General features: G+C 36.4%; 1 protein-coding gene across 1 annotated transcript in view; it reads left to right on the forward strand.

Moving 5' to 3' along the window:
- The window catches only part of IMPG1 (interphotoreceptor matrix proteoglycan 1), a 51,226-nt gene that overhangs the window by 6,481 nt on the left and 24,771 nt on the right, over positions 1–19,974 (forward strand). Inside the window, exons 2-10 of the mRNA XM_058802666.1 lie at positions 6,197–6,430; positions 9,249–9,415; positions 9,623–9,651; positions 12,030–12,097; positions 13,113–13,198; positions 14,249–14,395; positions 15,647–15,705; positions 17,424–17,444; positions 18,836–19,089. Of these exons, the coding sequence (XP_058658649.1) occupies positions 6,197–6,430; positions 9,249–9,415; positions 9,623–9,651; positions 12,030–12,097; positions 13,113–13,198; positions 14,249–14,395; positions 15,647–15,705; positions 17,424–17,444; positions 18,836–19,089 (1,065 nt within the window). The remainder of the gene's footprint in view (positions 1–6,196; positions 6,431–9,248; positions 9,416–9,622; positions 9,652–12,029; positions 12,098–13,112; positions 13,199–14,248; positions 14,396–15,646; positions 15,706–17,423; positions 17,445–18,835; positions 19,090–19,974) is intronic.

Raw genomic sequence — 19,974 nt, forward strand, 5'->3', positions numbered from 1 at the left:
GAAGGTGCTGTTTTGTCATGCTGAACCCCAGCAAGAGACACAGGGATCTGGCATATTTTGTCTTTTGTATAAAGTCTCCACTGCACAAGCAGAGCCTGGCACCTCCCTGACATGCAAAGGTGATGCTGAATTTTGCATAATATGAGATATTAGTATGTACAGGAAGGGTTCTATAGTGTGTAGCCATCATCTTTGCAGTTCTTGTACAGAAAGTTCACAAGTGAATTTTAGCCAGCTAGACGCAGGATCTTCCAAACTGGAGGCCTGAACTGTCCCCCATAGATACAGAATTGCCAAAATTAGAGATCCAGGCCTCATTCCACAGGCAATGCTACTGTCACACTTAAGAATGGATGCTACTGTCACACTTAAGAATGGAATTTACAAAGCCAACATACCAAACAGTCATTACAAAGCTCATCATTGTCCATATTCATTCTGAGAAAATACAAATACTTACTTTTATATATATGTCTTAGCCCCCTTTCCTTTTTTGGAAATGAAGGCATTCTCAGCCAGATTTCCATTTCTACTGAAGCTAAGCATCAGTGTCAGCAGCTTTCGCCAAAACTTCCCCAGAGTAGTGTGCACTGCCCTCTTACTCAGCAGTTCACTGGCAAGGTGCACTAAACTTGAAGAAGTGAGATCCAGAGTGAGTTCCCCCCTGTGCCTCAGCTACCCCAGTTACAGACCAGGTAAGCCCCACCAGGATGCAACAATCACCATGGCTGAGTGCCTCAGGAATTCCTTTCAAAGTTCCTGTGTGCATCAAAAACAGCTCAATAACATATTGGACAGGAAGATAAGTTAATGCAAGCCTTACAACATTGGGTTTAAGGGCATTGAACAGACAAGACCTGAGCAGATTAAATATTAGCATTAATTTTTCTAGTATGGAATTCCATACCCTAAACTTTTCCAAACTGTGAGTCTTTAAGTTTGTGAAACACACTTGGAAATGCAAAGCAAACACAGTCAAAGTAGCAGTATCTGGCAAAGCAATGACAAAGCAGCCCTGAACATCAGGAAGAGTGAAACCTCCACTTTCACATCTGAATGGGAAGATAGAGATTGCTGCACAAAGGATGCCGGCAGCATTTGTTAATAAAGTCTTGCCATATATTAATCTGTCCCTGCTCATCTAAGCCCCTTCAAATCCATGTACACTCTTCCCATGCAACAGACCTGAGGAAAAGAAGCCATGGAATAAAAGATTTGAAAAGGAATGTGAGGAGGGGACATGTCATGGGCACCAAGTCTGTCGCTGGTGAGTGCCATTAGAATGTGGGATCCCCACTGGTGCAATGAGGAGAGTGCCTGTGGGTGAAGAGCCCTGGTACTTCCTCTGTGTACTTTCTATGCTCCATCTGGTGTTTACATGGATCAGCCAACTCAGAAATCTCAAGATCAACTTTTCAGGACTAGTTGTAAAAAGCACTAGCTGTGCTTTTGTTACTGGCTCAATTATCAACAAAATGTTAGCCCCACTATCAATTTAACCTCAACATGTTTATGGATCTTTGCTGAATTAACCTTCCTGATAAGCTTTCTCCATTTTATTTCAACATTTCCCTGTACATAAGCCTGGTCTTTTAGTTATTATTTTATTGTGCAGGCAGTATGTCTCATTTATCAATCAAGCATTCCTCTCTATCCTAGGAAGATCCACTGATTTTTCAGACTAATCTGCTTTTTCACATTTCAAAACTTTTGATGATTTTAATGATGAATTATTCAGACTTCAACAATTTTGTCACCTGGAATTTTGCTATTAAATCTTTAGCTATCATATTTTTAATTATTCTCTTAGTATTTGATGGCATCTAAATTTTCTCAGGTCAAATAAAAATAAATGTTTACCCGTTAAATAATGCTGTATATAAATGTTCCTACCCAAAGATCATCTACATTCCTGAAAAATGCAATTTTTCAACTCCAACTCCAACTACCAACTCCAAAATTTGAGGCCTTCCAAACCTAGTACTATTAACAGAGAAATTAGTTAAGCTGTATAGAGAAGCATCCACTCCATTTACACAAAAAGGTATGAATAAGGCCCTCTTGCTCCTATGTTTATAAAAGCAAATTTAAAAAAACAACCAAAGCTGACCAATTATCTGAATAACTTTAAACTCTTTTTCTCTAGAATCCATTTCAATAGTGATGTACTTTTCCCTTTTTGACATGCAGATTATTAAGACCATATAGGAACTTTTGAAATCTGCTCCTCCTGCCTTGTTGTTTCAGTTAGGGTATAAATTTGATAATTCAAGTCTCAAGAGACACAGAGAAGAGGCCTGGCCTAATTTCAAGAATTTCAATTTTTTAATATGTGAAATGAATACCATTTATCTGCCTGAAACCAAAACCTGAAAAGCAGTGCTATGCACTTGAGAGATTGGTATGGATATCAAAGCACTTTGATTAGATCCCATATGAATTACATTGCTGTATCATATATGGGAAATTGCTTTATGGTGTTTTGAAAAAATTTTGTAATATTTGTGAAAGTTCAGGACTAGATGTCAGGAACTCCAGAGTTTAATAACAGCTGACAGTGATTCTGTAGATAACCTTGGTAAAACTACCTCAGTATTTTTCTGCAAGTATGTCACCTGGAAAATTTGGACATGGTGTAGATTCTTGCATGTGAAAATAAAGGAGAGTTAGATGTTTGTTTAAGGAATCTTGGAGATTACCTAAGTAGACTAAAGCATTATCAGACTTCTGCAGTTATCTGTACTTCTGCCCTAGAACTATGAAAGAAATCTAAAAAACTTAAACATACCTTTTAAAACTGAGACAGTCACCTCTGTGAAACAACAGGGTTAAATAATAAAAAGTCAAATTGGACAGGGTATATTTGTCATAAACACTGAATATTTTAATTGCATGTTCTTGTATAAAAAATAATTAGAAAAAAATTACAGATGTTATTTATTTTGAGAAAAGTTAACCAACCTAGTGGTATTTGGATTATTTAGATGATCAAATGATGTATCTGTAAAAATTGCATCACTCCAGTGTGTTCAATTACTATGTTGCATAGTAAAAAAGGAAAGAGATCAACTAATATCTATTGTTTCAATTTCATATTGGCAATAGCTTGTGTCTTTTTGATTTTTTTTTCAACCCAGGACAAAGAAATCAAAGCATCTAAAAAGGTATAGATGGAGGCATATTTTAGTAAAGTTAATGGATGAAATATCTGTGAGGCTTAGGTAAAAATTTCTCAGTTCAGAGAATTTCCCCAGTCAGAGTGGAAAACACAGATCTGAAGAATTATGAGGAAATGTTTATGCCAGAAGGCAAGTTTTCTTCCAGTCACAATCAGCAAATATTAGGAAATTCATCCTGGACAATCATGTGGAGAGAAAGGCTGATGCTTTTCCCAATTCAAATTTTGTTTAAGTAAAAAAGTGATTTCAAAGAATTATGATAATAAAAGTTATTCTAGTAAGAGAAAATTACTAACCACAAGATATAAAGTAAATTAAACCTATTCCAATATATATGCTTTAGAAACAGGTCCTGAAAAAAAAAAAAAAGAAAGAAAGGAAAAAAAAATTGGAGGAAAGAATGAAAAGAAAAATAATTTTAAAAATTTATAACCACCCTAAATAGGGTAGCAGAACAGTGCAAACTGAGAGCAGACAACAACTGGTCACTTGTCATAGTGAAAAGACCAAATAGGGACCCTAACACGGAGACTTTGAAATCATTATAGCAATCATTTGAGAAGAATCTCCTTTGTCAGTTTTATGAATAGTATAATTCTTAATTCAAGTTAAAGACTTAGAGGTAAATCCTGGAGAAGAAGCAAATCCTTCAAGAAAGGCCTCTGCTCCATACAAAAGCTATCAAAGTGCTTAATGACAAAATCCTCTGCCCCAGTTGGTGAGGCTGCCTGGGCAGCTGGTCTAGCTCAGTTAATACACCTTGTGAAAGGTAATAGACTTACAACTGGCTGCTTTCCATGTGGATTTTTGATTCTCTCTTCTAGAGGATTTCAGTTATTTGAATATAACATTAAAAAACTCTGTGTGTCAGCTGACTCAGTGTTTGGCCATTTGGGGATTCTGTTGAACCCAACGTGTTTCCACAGGGGAAATTCCTTTTATGCAGTTTATGGTTTGTGACTTGACATTAATGTGGAAAAATTACTTCCATTTCATTTCATTTCATTTCATTTCATTTCATTTCATTTCATTTCATTTCATATCAAATATTATATGACTGCATCATCATTTTAAATTACCTTGCAACAATTAGGCAGTTCTAAGTCTGCAGGTCACTGTCCCTGGCATGAATTAAAAAGTAATAACAATGACCTATTACCTTTGTTCTATAACTTCCTTTCTTTTAGACAATATTCATCACAACCAAACAGTTTACTTTTTTCCATATCAGAGTAACACCTGTCTCAAAATATAGATGTTACTACTATGATTTCTACACAATAAACAATGGAAGTTAACTTCCTTTGGAAGTTAATCAGAACTGAGACATATATTGATACACATATATATGTCTACTGACACACATAGTAGAACATTCCCTATTCTTCATTTCATATACTGTTCTTTTTATAAAAGTATGTTTTTCAATTATTTTTCTCTCATCATTTATCTACCCACTTTTCTTTAAACGTTTAATTAACACTACTCCAAAGTATCGAGATAATGTGTTTTTAACCTTCCTTATTTTCTCTTGATTTGCCTAAGAACAGGGTAATTAATATTTGTTATATGCAGCATGACACTTCTTCTTTCTCCAGCAAACTGATAATTTTTTACCCCTATTTTTCTTGCTAGTGCTACTCCTACTGAACTTACTCCTTTTTAACCCTATTATTTCCCATTATTCCTCCATTAGAAGTTTTAAAACCATTTTTCAAAGTAATTTTTTCACTTCATTCATCAGGACACACATATCTTGCTTAAAGCTTTCTAATTCTTTCAAATTGTCTTCTATTCTGCTTAGATTTATCTTTATTTTTCATCTGTAATTACTGTATCAAATTATTAAAAATTTAACATCTTTATTGGATGGATACAAAATTTATTAACATCTTTGTTAACATGGATACAAAATTTTGGAAGATAACCTAAAAGATACTCATTGCTCCTGTCACATGATCCTGCAAATGGCTGTATTTCACCTCATTTAAATCTGTAGTTTATACACTACTTTTAGCATTGACTTTTTCATATCAAATTTAGCTGCTATTCATGTAATACTGCAACACAAATACTTAGGAAGTGGAACCAGATGAGTCCTGAATTTTTGTGATGGAAATTCCTATGCTTGAAGTTATCTTGACAGCCTGGAAGCTTTTCCATTTTTCATAATTGAATAGCTTCATAAGCAAAATTTAATCCCAGGTCTTCAATTCCTAGTTACAGATTTCATTTTTTTCCTCCTGTAACTGTTCCACTTTGCCAGGAACATTTAAAGTTTTATTAAAATATGATGCCAGAGAATTCACAACACCTATCATCCAGTTGCAAAGAAACAATCAAAGTCTCAGCTGGTAAATACTTCAGTTTATGTGAGGGAAGGATAGAGCATGCACTGTGGAGTAAAAGAGACTGGAAAGAGGTCTTTCTTTTCCCAAAGGTAATAAAACTTCTGTTCAACTTCTGAAAGTTTCAGGGTCTAGTTCTTGGGATAGCTTCAAGGTTATGAACCTGATTTGAAGGGAGATGTTCCTTGAAGCCCAAAGGAAAGATAAGATTTTAAAGACTTAAGGTACACCTATTTCTCATTTTACTTATCTGCAGTGTAGACATTACTTATCACTGTACTGTAAATTTCCCTGCAGGGCGATATGCTCACAAATGAGATGCTGTAGCACAAAGTTCAAGTACTTAAGTGTCTTTTGTGAATCTAATCCAAAGTCACTTTTGAAAACAGGATTTAGAGCTTCTGAAACTTTTACCCTGTGTGTCCTGGGGTCACGTGTTGAAATGCAAGGAAATTATTTACCAAGTCACTTGAGCTGCAGTTCCCTCGAGTGGTCAGGGGCTGATTCTCCTCAGCACAATTATTCAATCAGTGCATTGACTCCACTACAATGTAGCAAAAAGAATTCTCAAGTTCATGTCCATTTTCAAGACATTAACCTGCATCGAATACCTACTGCCTAGGCAAGGTATGTTTATGTACTTTCTTTTTTGTTTTTTTTTTTTTACAGAAATTCCTGATAAAATAAACCGTGCTGAAGCCAAACAACTTGCAGTTACCTCAGGGTCAGACAAAACAGAAAGAACAACAAAGAGGTCCAGGATATCAACCATCAGGCGGATATTTGACATGGCAAAACACCGAACAAAGAGGTCATCCTTTTTCTCAACTGGTGTGAAAGTTTGCCCACAAGAATCAGTGAAGCAGATTTTAGCCAGTCACCAAGCTTACTACAGATTAAGAGGTAAGACGATTATTGTAGTATGTACTTCCTCCTTCAAAGTCTTTCCTTTAACTGAGGAAACACAGTAATTTTCCAGAAACTTGTTCTTCACCTTTAGGCAGTGTAAGTGCTATTGACTTAATGCTTTATTTTTACATAGATAATCAAACATTACATGTGCATCAGCAGGGTTCAAGATAGACAGTTACCAGAAGAAAATAAAACAATGCACTCAAAGGACTAATGAACTCAGAGTAATTGCACAGTGTTCTAGCATGGCTGAACATGAAGAACAAATTGTGCTTGCATTAGTGTTGAAAGAAGCATCCCCCTTCTCAAAAGAGCAGGTACCATCATTGCTATGCAAAATCAATAGCACCAGTTTAGGACAAGTATTGGAATCATTAAATGGTAATTGCACAATCGTGTTGGTGTATCTGTAGTTATACTAAGTCTATGGCAGTGTTGGTATACAATAAACACTGAGATAATTGCTAGCAAGTCATGAAAAAAAGCTCAGGGAAGAAGAAATATTTCAGACATTTTATTAATAAGACTTTTTCAACCAAGTCAGTCACTTCCCAGCTCTTTTTTTTACTTCCCTTGCCTACAGAAAGTTACCATTCCAATTTTTGGTCAAATTTTCTCTCTTTCTTCATCTATCCCTCCCAGTCTTTTATGCTGTTGCTGTTCTATTTTGTATTCGAGAAATGTGTATATTTGCAGTGCAGCTGGACAGTCCAAAGCTAATTCTAAAACCTAGTCAGCATTTCTGGGACATAAGTATCTAAGGCAACATCTACTCTCTAAATCACCTTTCCTTATCCATTTTTTCCTCTTTATCAGACACCATCCATTCACAATGATCTGTGTAACCTGGCTGCTCCTCAGATCTCTTTTGGGGAGCCAACTTGTTCCCTCTGAAATGACACCTGGAGGTTAAGCTTCAAAAATTTTACTGCAGCAGCCACTTGCTATAGGCAGCATGGGAGAACTACACTAAAGTCTGTGGCTATTCCTATACATATAAAAATGCTTCATATCCATTGTAGCATCCAATGAGCATTAGACAGAAATCTGGAATGTGTCATAGGGACTGATCCAAAAAGCATTTCTTAAATAGAAATCCTCAAAGTCCCTGAAACTCCCTGGTTACATCTCAGATTGGCCTGAAAACAAGGCTATCCTGAAACAGACAGGTATCATCAATCTGAACTCAAAAGACTATAACTGTGACCCTTTCATTTAAAATCTAAAAATGACAGAACTACCAGCTTTTTGGAGAGCTGGGATATCAGCTGGGATATTGGACTCTATAAGTCTTGTAGTGCAAGAAGGTTTTAACTTAAATGCTCCTTTTTCTCAACAGTGTCCTACACTCACAAAATTTTCTAAGCGAGTGTCTTCCAGTTCTTCAACTGAAACTGGAGGACTTCCCAAAAAGCAAGGAACAAAACACACTCTGCAGCTGAATAATTTGCACACTCATAAAAAGGTGTTTCTGCTACCTTGAACAATGCATATTTTCCATTACAATGTCTTTCATCAAAACCTAAAAAAAGTTTTCCTTCAAGGAAAGACCCGAACTTCTGGTAAAGACTTCTGCCCTCCCAGTTGAGCATGATAATTTATCTGATGAAAATGATAAGTGCAAACAAAAAAGAGCTACACTTGAAAATGTGGTGATACAAGATTCATCCTTGAATCTGTAACCACAGTACAATCCTTCATGTGAAGGCAATCTGGTAGCTATGCTGGAGCCTGAGAGCCTGTACCCATCTGTGGGATAATCTGACATTCATGTGTTTTGGATATATACTTTCAGGTTCTTTTCTGTGTCTAAAGCCTAGGAGATGACCTCCCCCCCTTCAAGTTCCATGACACATTTGTAACTGAAAAAGCACTGTGGATCATATCAGTCATCTAGAGAATTTTTCTGCAAGAAAATTTAGACAATTTTATTCTTTTTTCCATATATATGTATTCTGTGCTTCCAGGGATGAGCACACAACACAAAACAGCTCATTTTTAGGAGCTCAGACAGTTGCTGTGGGATTCTTCAGCCTCCTGTGACCTTACACCAACTCTGAAGATACACATCATAGCTTAGGTCACCATGAGGACAGTCTCTTATGTGGGGCAAACGGGGAGAGCACACTACAATGCCTCCTCCACTGGTCATGTGTCACATTTATCTGGTAACTGGATTACTTATCATCAGATGGTATATCTTTATTCAGCACTAACTGCTCAGAAAAACAACTGCCAGAGAGTTGCAAGAAAAAGGAGATAGAAAGTAGCCTTAATTGCTAGCTCATAATAAATAAATCTCTTCAAAAGATAGCCTGTTCCTTTTTAATAACCTGACCACATCTGCTCCACATGCAGCTGCTCTACTGGGAGGGCAGGTCGTTCCTGAGGTATTATTGAGGGGCCCTAACACAGCTAGGTGAGTACATCCCTACAGCAAGTTTAGAGTAAACTTACTGCACTAATTTCAGAGACACCCATATTTTAGATAATGCAGATAATGAACTCACTCTAAGGCAAAGTAGGTATCAAGTACTGAAAATAAATGTCCCATCTCACAGTAATGAGCTTTGCAAAGTAAAGTCCTAAAGGCAACGGCTTTTAAATTACCAGCAAGTTTTGGTTAAAATGTTTTTTTCTGATAAGTTTGAAAATCCCCTTCTTTAAAAGAATTTTTAAACAACATTTTGAAGCAGTGTGTTCCTTCATCTTGAGTGATAATGTGTAAATGCCAAATCACTGTTAAAAGGCTTTCATGTTTACCATTTGGTACAAAGCATCTATCCCCAGCCCCTTTCTTCTTACTCAGTCTGCCAGGAAGCTGTGTGGGAAGCCTTTCGTATTTTTCTGGATCGGATTCCTGATACTTCTGAATATCAGAACTGGGTTAGTGCCTGCCAGAAAGAAACCTTCTGCATATTCGACATTGGGAAAAACTTCAGCAATTCCCAAGAGCACCTGGAAATAATTCAGCGGGTAAGGATTGCTGACATCTGCTTAGAAACTGGGACAGACTTCCCAGTCCCTCCCCACCTGCTTATTTAAGGGCAAAGTATTGCTCAGGAAAAGGAGGGGATGTGTCTTAGAAGGAAAGCATGAAAGTGTAGTAAACAAAAGAGCTAACAGGCTCAATGGTTGGATACACCCACTAGTAAAATGCTGTTTTTCTTAATCTTTTTGCAGCGAGTAAAACATAGAACCTTCCAGGAAAGGTAAGTAGCACAAGTAGAACCTTGCCACTTGATGTTACTGCCTCCCTTGTAAAAATATGTGTAGATGTGTGTGGATGTGAGCAGATATGCAGATAGCACTGTGGTGTATTTGGTGTGTGCTGTGAGAGATGTGTCTACTGGATATATCACAGGACACTGCAATTGAATCACAATAATGGATATGGCCAAATGGCTGAGTTACCTGTTCATTTCAAAACACCCCTGAATGTTTTCTCAGACTAATGTGGCCATGAAACTCTGACAGAGACATAGCTTGGCATTAGGCTAGTGTTGCCTGGGAGTGTGACAAAACTTGCTGTAATTCTCAAAAGGAAAGTCAGCTTAATAGAAGTTTAACTGAGAGGCTACTTTAAACAATAGCGTGAAAACTCTCTGCCTTCACTTTAGGTTTCTCCTGTATTTTTATACATCATGACAGTATTAATTGATGTGATACTTTATTCTGTAAACTCTTTGGAAAAAGTATGCTCCTGGCAATGCTCAGAAGTTGGAGAGTGGCAGGATTAAAGCTACCATAGTGAACTCTGGTTCTGTGTATATAAATACTACAGCACAGCCAGAAAAATCATTGTCCACAACTTCTGACTGATGTTTCTTTTCCCTTCAAGTTTTCTTTGATTTTCAAGAGATTTTCAGGCAAATAATATTTTCCATTCATAGGTTACACTGTCTCCTGATCACAGAGGTCTTATATATGTTAATTCATTCTGACATGGGAGATCTGACATATTTCTAATAATGTAAGGCCTAATTTAACTCTCCTGGAATCCAAAGGGAGGCCTTTTCCTTCATCCTAGTGCAAGCAGCAGCAGCAAGGCATTAAGAGAAGTGACTGATCTCAGAGTTCTTAGGTTCTCTGTGAACAGTACTGTTTTCCCTAGACACAATACTGAAGGTGAATTTAATTCCATGAAATTTCTTGTATTTTAATCGGAAATACAGACAGCAATGATTATGCATGGTTGGACTTCATCTTTACTACTTTGTAGGCTAGAAAGTATTTTGTATCTTCTGTAGATGTCATGTAGATAAATCAGTCTCCATGTATAAATATAACACATTACTAGTTAATATTGTGAAAACATTACAAATTATACTTTAGTTCTCACCACACAAGATATCCAGGCTGTGGTAAACCAGTTATCATTCATCCACGTTCTTTCTTTGTGCTATTAAACATCTATGTTGCTCCTGTAGCTCAGGACACCTTTTCTGTCTCTGCTACAAGCTTTATGCTTTATGTTTCAATTAACACCATACTACAAATTTGCAGTACCCCTATTTCTTTCATTCATATTTCTTGTTTCATATTTCTTTCAGTTTTCACAAGTACTCCATCTGTATGCACTGTAGAAAATTTGGGGAATTATACTTTACTCCTGAATTTCAGGAGAGAAAAATCTCAAAATATCCCTTAGAAGATTCTTATCTAAGAACCTTAATTTTCCCAAAAGCTACAAATTAATAACAATTTGGTTTTAAGGCTATAGAATAATTTCTAGTCCAAGTAAAAGAATCTTTGATACATCTATTTATTTTTAAATGTACTTAGAGATAGATACTATTGCTGTTTTTCAAGCAAGCCAACAGTAGCTATTTAAAATGTATTCACCATGTGGCTGTAAAACTTAAATCAGAAAATAATTATCAGCAAAACCATAAAAATCCTGTGATACCTCATACCCACCATATTCTTACTTGAGTCTTTAGCTGTCCTCCTTGGGGACCGTGGTAGGCATTAACTTATGAATATTACATCCAGAAGCAAACACTAACATTCCTACACCTCAAAATAATCTGCATTCTGATACAATAATTATTTGGAAGCATCCTTATGGTATTATAATGCAGGCTGACAACTGAAAAATATGCCCACCCACTATTTTCTCACACCACATCATATGAAATACACATGGAACCTGAAATGTCCATTGGCTCTAAAATGAGAAGAATCCCAAAGCCCTCACTGAACTACCTTGATAGGATGAGAAATAGCAAAGAAGACAAAAGGCTGATTTCTTCCATTTTAGATAGTGGTCAACCCTTCAATGAGTTCCAAGAGTAAAAAAAAACAGACCCAGTGCACTGATTTAATCTCTGTGATCCCATCCCTCTGGTGGCATTGATAAAATCTGAAACAAAACCTCATGAGCAGATTCATGACAGGATTGGTAGTCCTTATGCTGTTCCACTGCCTGTTTAATCAGGTCACAAAATGTTCTATTAGAGATAACTTCTCTCATTTAAACTGTGCTTAATATAGGGATCATTTCCCTATGTTTTTGGTTTTTTACCCTTTTGTCATTGCCAGTACAATATGCAGATAATTAAATCACTCATTTGTATTTGATTGATAGGAAAGATGAAATATCAGCAGAGAAAACAGGAGGCAAAAAGGTGGAAGATATTCCCTCCATTTCTACAGGTAAAATCAAATCTGTTTGTTCTGTGTCTGTCTGTTAAATAAAATTGCTAAGGCAAATGGTTCTTAGAAGGCCATATCTTAATGAATGTTGTAGAATGCTTCTACAACAGTCAGTGGAGTGAAAATGTGTAAGCAAAATAATCTTTGAGAATAATTTTTTATCTCTTTACAACATATTTGCTACTCAAATGTTGCATTCAAATTTTGTCTTCAAATGTATGTGTTCGCCTAGTTTCAAACTTAGATAATATTGGGTTAATTGTTCTTCAGTTAAAAAATACCATTTAGAATGTCAACTGCTGCATTTTGTTAACAAAAACAAAACAAGCAAGCAAGGCAAATTAAGACTGACAAGCAAGAATGTCAGAGTGGTGCCAAGACAATAAATTGATCAGACTATTACAATTAGACCTGTTGTGTACTTCAGTTCTTTAAAATAATGTTAGGATGTTAATAAAATACTGTTAATTCACACAGTGATAAAAATCTGTAAATATGATCATTTTGGTTCATGGAGAAACCATCCTGAACATATATTCTTATGAAATATAACAGAATCTTATTGGGAAGGACTTCCAGCATGGTAATTTGGCCTCTAGGTGAAAAACTCTGTCAACATCTCTTGCTACCATAAATTGAGCCCTAAAGAAAAGTGGCTGTCATAGGGACAAAGATCTCAAAATTAAGCCTAGACACTTGGTGATATATGATGTGGCATAACTGGAAATGACCAAATATTATTGACTCACACAATTTCATTGATCATAGTCACTGCTAATTTTGCTTTCAGTCACACACATGCCACACCACTAATGTTTGACCTGGAAGAAAGGTTGTCTATTGTACAGAATGCAGCAGCTTTACCCACACCCAAAGTCATGGCACAGGCTTGTGCTCAAGCCCTCCCTCCTGAGGGAAAGCTGCTCCAGTGAGCTGACCCCTGACCAACACACCAAGGGGAGGCTTTTGATGTGCAAACTGTTCTTTCCTGACTTTTCTTTCTCTCCCCCTGCAGGCTCTCCTGGCACACCCCTCTCTCCATATGCACCCAATGGCACATTGCTCAATGAAATTTTCAATGACACAAAGACTCCTGTGAAGGTGAGGGCAGCCTGTGTTCCCACCCACTTTTTCACTCACCTTTTGCTTTTGAGCTCAGCTAACTGGAAAGAGGGAGAAACCTTATAAACAGTGCTTCAAAACAAGTGCTCCCCTCTGTTTCAGCTAGCAGGACTGAAGGGGTTTATTAACATCTGTTATATACTGGAGTAGGGCATGATGGGTTTTGGGTATATAGTAGAAAATACAAAAGCATGGCAACCAGCTTTTGGGCAGTTTTCATTCTTTCAAGGAGGGGCCTGTTGCCTATTTTGCACCATTTTGTAACATTGCTCTTCATTAAATAATGCCAAAAAAGATACCTGCTGGGCTTGCCATGACACAGGAGACAGGACTGGGCCTTCCTTGCCTTTTCCTGCCCAGCCAGCTGTCAGAGGCATCTCCAGTGCTGTGTCCTCAGAGCAGCCGTGCAGCAGGCACTGGGACTGCCCCTGTGCACACTGACAGCACCTGCTGGGAGAGGCACCTCTGAGAGAGGGGGGGTGCTGGAAGAGGCTGTTGTTTTCTCTGTCCTGGCTGCTGTGGTCTCAGCACAGATGTGTGGCCTCACAGTGGAGGGAAAAGCTGCAAATATTGTAAATTTGGTAAACAGCATACAAAATACAACAACTTTAAAGAGCAGCAAAGTCAGCTGCATAAGAAAGGTGTATCATGGGTAGGGATAATTCCATTTTATTATCAGCAAAAAACAAATGCAAACCTCTGAACATGAAACAGCTGTGTGACTTTATGATGATGGAACTAAGACTTGGTAACAGTCTCTGTGCAAGAAAGGCTTGATTCTCTTCATCTTCATTTATGCATATCAAAGGCAACTCTCAAGTTACCTCTCAAGTAATAGAAACTTGTTTGCAAAGACAGAATAAGCCAACAGATCTACTAGGAACTCTCACCTTTTGTGGAATGTAGTTCAGAAAGTTATTTTGGGGATGAGTTTAAATGAGAACATTTCTACCTGTTAAATACTGAATTGTGGAGGGGAAAACAATCTCTTAGTTTCTTCCCTTTTTGCCCTTGCCTTTTCTTTTCCAGGACCTGGGAACAAATGCAGTCCCTGAATTGCCTGTGGAGCAAATGGTGGAATTCAGTGTGACTCTCACTGATCAGGAGTACACAGCTGAACTTAGTGACCCCAACTCCCCAGAGTACCAACAACTAGCTGCCAAATTTCAGCTACAGGTAGGGATGCTTAGTGAATGCAAAAAATTGTTGACTTTGTTCCTTGGCTGAGGTTCATACTATGAAATTATCTTCACCATGAAATAGGATTAGTATGTACTGCCCTCACTTTAAACAGGTCATTCCTCTTTTCTCAAGACCTTCATGTGTAGTATCAGCTTATACCCAGATTTAAGCCATCTATTCAGCCAGCAAGCTAAGAAGTCAACATCTTTGACATCAGTAGAAGCCTCAGATAATGGATGAACAAAATAACTTTAGGAATTTTGTTCAGACTTAATCAGGAATTCATGGGCAGCACTTTGTCATAATTTAATTTCTACAATAAACCTAATGAGAAATGTAATATAAATGTTAAAAGTAATTAGCTGCTGTTGTCTGAACTATTCTTCAAAGGACATACACTCATTGTGCATTACCAGGGTTTATGTAAGAATTGGAGCATCTGTCATATTTTCATACAGTTAATAATATTAACTGAATGTTCAGCTATCAGTTTAACTGATAGCAATTAATGACTTGAGGTTCCCAAAAGGTTTTCTTAGTAAAATTAACTAAAGCCTCTCATCAGTTTCATGAGCATTCCTTAGTGGAAGCTATTTCACTTTCCTGGTTCAGTTCCAGATATGTGTAGAAAAATGGTAAAGGATGCATTGGCAGAGCTGGCAAAAAATGGTTTCTCTGAAGATTTTCAGTATTACCCTCAGACAGAAGTGCCTGCAGACATTGTATAGTACACATGTAATGCCTCTTCTATTCAAAACCATGTAATTGTACTCTTGTTTACATTAGAATTAAAAATGTATTGTTATTCTGTTTGTACAAGACAGTTAAAACTGTTTAATTTCTAAATGATTTTTCAGATAATCTAAACTCATCTACAGTTGCTTAATATTTCTAAATAATGAACAATTTACAGGTGACTTGAATCACAAAATTATTCATGAACCAAAACTATTGAAAATGAGAAAAACATTTGATTCATGTTGTTTTACTTGCTGTGTTATGAAATAGATTATCCCTTGTTTGCATAGTTACATTACTAAGAAAAACAATATTAACAGGTAATACAACAAGTATATGCAAAGCACATATTGTGTTTAAACTCAGCAATTATGATACCCAAAAGAGAACAATTGAGACTTTCCTAAAGCTCTTTCTGAAATATGAAAAATATTGTCTATGTAGTCATCTTATGATTGCCTTTTAGTCATAGATCTTAATGCTGACTTTTTTTATGGTTTTCTATAGATGAAAAAAATATTTGAGAAACTTCCAGGATTCAAAGAAATCCGCGTGTTAGGATTCAAGTAAGTATAAAAATGGGGCTCTCCTTTTTGTTGGCTCTGAGGGTTCTCCTCTTCCTTCTTGTCCTCAAAAAGGAAAACACCTGTAGAATAGTGGGCTGTGTACTTCTGTAAACAGAAAGCAATTTTATGGGAATATCATAGGGGCAATCTGACAGGAAGTAGAGACACATCCCAAGTGAGACTATGAGGTTTTGAAGTAGTAAAAGTATCTTTGATTCCCCTGAAGCTTGAAGGACACGATAAATTCTTTGAATTGTTTGTTAACAACCCTGTATTAAGGACTTTTTAAAATGACAAGATAAAGAAAGTTAGTAGCCTGATTAGTTAGGTGACAACTTTTTTGTTGCCCTTCATACCTTGCAGTGAAGGTGCCTTGGCAAGAGAGGGTTGCAGGAAGGTTTGTGTTCACACATATAAAACTTTCTCAGTAGTTCTTTCTCAGGCCTTCCTGACAATTAAAAAAGTTTCAGTTTTTCAGCAAATTTGTGTTCTGTCTTGCCATTTCTTTTAGTTTTAGCTCCCTTGTGTGTTTACTATAACACAACCTAATTTACTCTTTCAGAGAATAGAGAATCTATAGGGGAGGGGGAGGATATTGCATAAAGAATCAAATGAAAAACAAATAATAGTAGTAAGAAACTGCAAAAAGGAAAGAAAGAGCAGGGGGGAAGAGACAAATTTATGTGGTCTTACAGCACAACATCAGGAACACTCAGTACTTCTAGCAATATTTAATACATGTTAAAGAACACTCATATTGCAATGCAATTTTAGGCAAGAACATCCTTCTTCCTAGCATTTCTCTCTGCAGAAATTGCCTGGGAAAAGGAGAGAGAAGAGCAAAATAGTCTGAAAATTAGTTCTTTGTATTTTTATATTGAAATTAATAAAATAAAAATCTGCCTACTGCAGTACAAGCAGAGAAAATCTATAGTAGCATCTCATAGTTACAACTTGCAATATCTAACCTCATTAAGTTGTGACTCCAGGAGGTCTGGGATCCATTTTGCTGCCATATCTTGGATTTAGCTGGTATGAAAGAACATTCATCAGGGTGGAAAAATTGGATTGATTCCTAATATCCAGTAATTTAGTTAGCTTTAGGAGTTACAGATCAGCAAAGATGGATGTTGCTGTCCATTCTCTCCATGTAGTACTATTGCCATAGTACTACACATTCTAGCAGCATTTCCCACAAAGCAATGAAAAAAGACAACATCATAGGCATTCTGGAGAATTCACCAGGGAAAATAACTGAGCATTATGTGTAGGACAACATAGTCATGTCTTCCAGAGGTAATTAATGGTTCAAGTTATCCCTGGACTACAGTTTGAGTAGACATCATGGGTGGTAACTGTGATCATGGAAAGTACTGCCACAAGTGCCCATTGCCACCACAGAGATTGGCAGTGACAGGGCTCAAACTGCACCATTTCATGATGGAAATAGGAAAGCTGATATTTCAGACTGCCACGGTAAAATAAAATTCCTGTTTCCCCACACAAACCACAGTGATTCCCATTGTTTGGAAGGGAAAAAATGAACTGATGTCAATTTCACACAGAGCTAAAAATTGTAGATGACATGTAGAAGTTAAGATAAATTGTCAAAAGATGGCTGTGATATGTGTGACAACGATTTACCAGTAAACATGAATCTTTATTTTTCTTTCTTTTGCAATCCTTTCTCACATTCTTAATTCTGCGATGAAATGAAGACAGAAGAAGGAGAAAGATGGGTAATCTTTCTGTAATTCATAATTGTTTTATAAACTAATTATAATAATTATGATTTTAATAACTTTATGATGTACATAGATAAATCTTTAAATGTCTTTATCTTGATGTGACAAAGTGAATTGGTTGTGTTCTAAGTACAAAATCTGTACTGGAAAGTGTCAGGGACTCCTTTAACTTTAATCTGAATGTTTCATGTAATCAAATTTTGTCAGGATGTCTCTGAAGAAAAGAATCTTTGACCTAAGAAAATTCACATTTATATGACTAAAGATTTATACCAGCTTTATACTGAAAGAGAAAAGTAGGAAAACTTTATATTCAAATTTTCATTTTTGATCTGCTGTTTCCTAGCTGTATTCCCATGTACACAATATTTCCAATAAGTATGTAGAATTTGATTTTTTATCTCCATTATCAAGGCAAATAGAATAGCAAAGAGACCAGTTACTAGCTTGATAAAATGCAGGAAGTTTTTCATTGGTAATACAAACATCTACAGAGTCTATTGTTGTTGCTGCTTAAAAGTGCTACTGGGGAATAATTTGTCTAGCAGTTTCCCAGAATTTCTCTTTTGCTCATGCTTTAAAAGGAAGAATTTTCTAATGTGTTTCCTGAATTCTTGCAATGTCATATAAATGCAAATATCTTGCACACACTAGATAAAAGTGAAATTCTTCTCTTTAATGTTATTTGACATAGTAAAAAAAAAGTAACATAGTGGAATAGAAATGTTTACAATGTACTCACTATTTTTCATTTAATTAGGTGAATTTAACATGTATAAAAAATGATGTATTAAAAATGGTGAATATTTGAGACTTCTGTTAAACATAAATGTCTAGGGAGAAGCCATACTCACCCATTTGCACTGGGAAAAGCTAACTCCCACTGTGAAAAAGTGATTTGCTTGCCACATTAGCTGGCTGTTCTTTGAAAAAGAGCAAAAAAAGTCTCTTGTGATAAGATTTTTGCTTATCTGCAGTTTTATGAACTATCTAATCCCTTTTCATAGGTTCCTGAATAATTAATGTGTGATTATGGGTTCTAATAACCGCAGCATGCCTTCATAGCTGTTTGAATCAGTAGTCAAGGACTTCAGACTATATTACCAGTTCTACAGATTTCTGAGTAGTCAGATTAAATCAGATTATGTTAGAAGATTTTTGCAATTATCTTCAATGTGGGAATTTTATTAAAAGTTATGCATGGGAAAAAAAAGGAGTTAGGTGAAGAAAAAGTAATTTGAAGATGACAGTCTCATTAGAAAGAAGTAAATTTGCATTACTCTAACAGAATATGTTATGGCTGCAGATTTGTTGGTGTGGAAAATCATTTCTCAGCCAGTGACTGATTTTGCTGCTCTGGGCATTCTCACCTTTCCCCCTTGCAGATCCAGCAGCACAGTAGCAAGATACGTGGTGAACTTTGAGAGAGATGGCTCAGAAACCAAAGGCACAGCAGATGACATCTCCACTATTGGATCTAATAAGGTTGAAAGTGAAAAAATTCCAATTTCTCCAGTTGAAGAGAGGGAAATATCAGCAACCAAACTGACAGTAACAGACCTTCAGCAGCTGGTTGCCACTGCACTCCATGAAGACCAGTCCCTGCCAGTGGACCTTGGAACACTTCAGTTTACTGATGGTCAGTAAAGGAGGTGGCAGGTGCCAGGCATAAACCTGCATCTTGCCTTCCCAAACTGATGCCATTTCAGTAAGGTGTCCTTTGCTTCTCTAACAGATGATTTTCATCTGACATAGTCCATTCTCCTTGGTGTTGAAATAAGTTAAGCTTTATAGCAAAATGTGTCTTTATACTGCCTAACTTGCAACCGTATTAGAAGTTTTTTTTTCTTGTTTTTTTGGTTTTTTGCACACTAAGATCATGAAGAGGAGAAAAATAAAATAAATATCATGATTATTCACTGTATCATTTTAACTTCCAGTATGGACACTCTTCTTTCTTTAAAAAGAAAAAAGTTAGATCTGCCTCTAACTTTCTGAAAGCTCTATCTTTATTGTAAGCGAGCCATCTAACCTCTCAGCAACATCAGAGACATTGGCACCTTAAACAGCATTTGATCCCAAAATAAAATCAGTAAAGTTGTGTTTCACTCACACACTGAAACACAGAGGGAGCGTAGAAGACAAACTGGGTGTGAAAACCTCCAGCAGAAGCTGAAGGTCTGTTATTCAGTAATCCAGCTAATAAATATCCCTTTCTAATTCATCAACCATTTTTGCAAAGCTAGCAAACTACTTTTTGAGAGATGTGTTAAAAAGGGGGGAAAATAATCTGAAATAATTTTTCATATGAATATTTACTGAAACAACCTCAAAACCCAGACCAAATTTTAGCTACAGTGTTTCATTTGCAAACAGCAGCATTTTCCTACCAAAAAAAAAGTTATTCAGTTAAACTAATACTTTCTGTAAGAATAAAGTGTCATATTTTTTTGTAGAGGAAAAGTCCCAAGAAAAAAATTATATAGAACACTTCAATAATAAATATTTTAATCAACTTTCTCCC

Source organism: Ammospiza caudacuta, chromosome 3, assembly GCF_027887145.1.
Source record: "Ammospiza caudacuta isolate bAmmCau1 chromosome 3, bAmmCau1.pri, whole genome shotgun sequence".
Lineage (NCBI taxonomy): Eukaryota > Metazoa > Chordata > Aves > Passeriformes > Passerellidae > Ammospiza > Ammospiza caudacuta.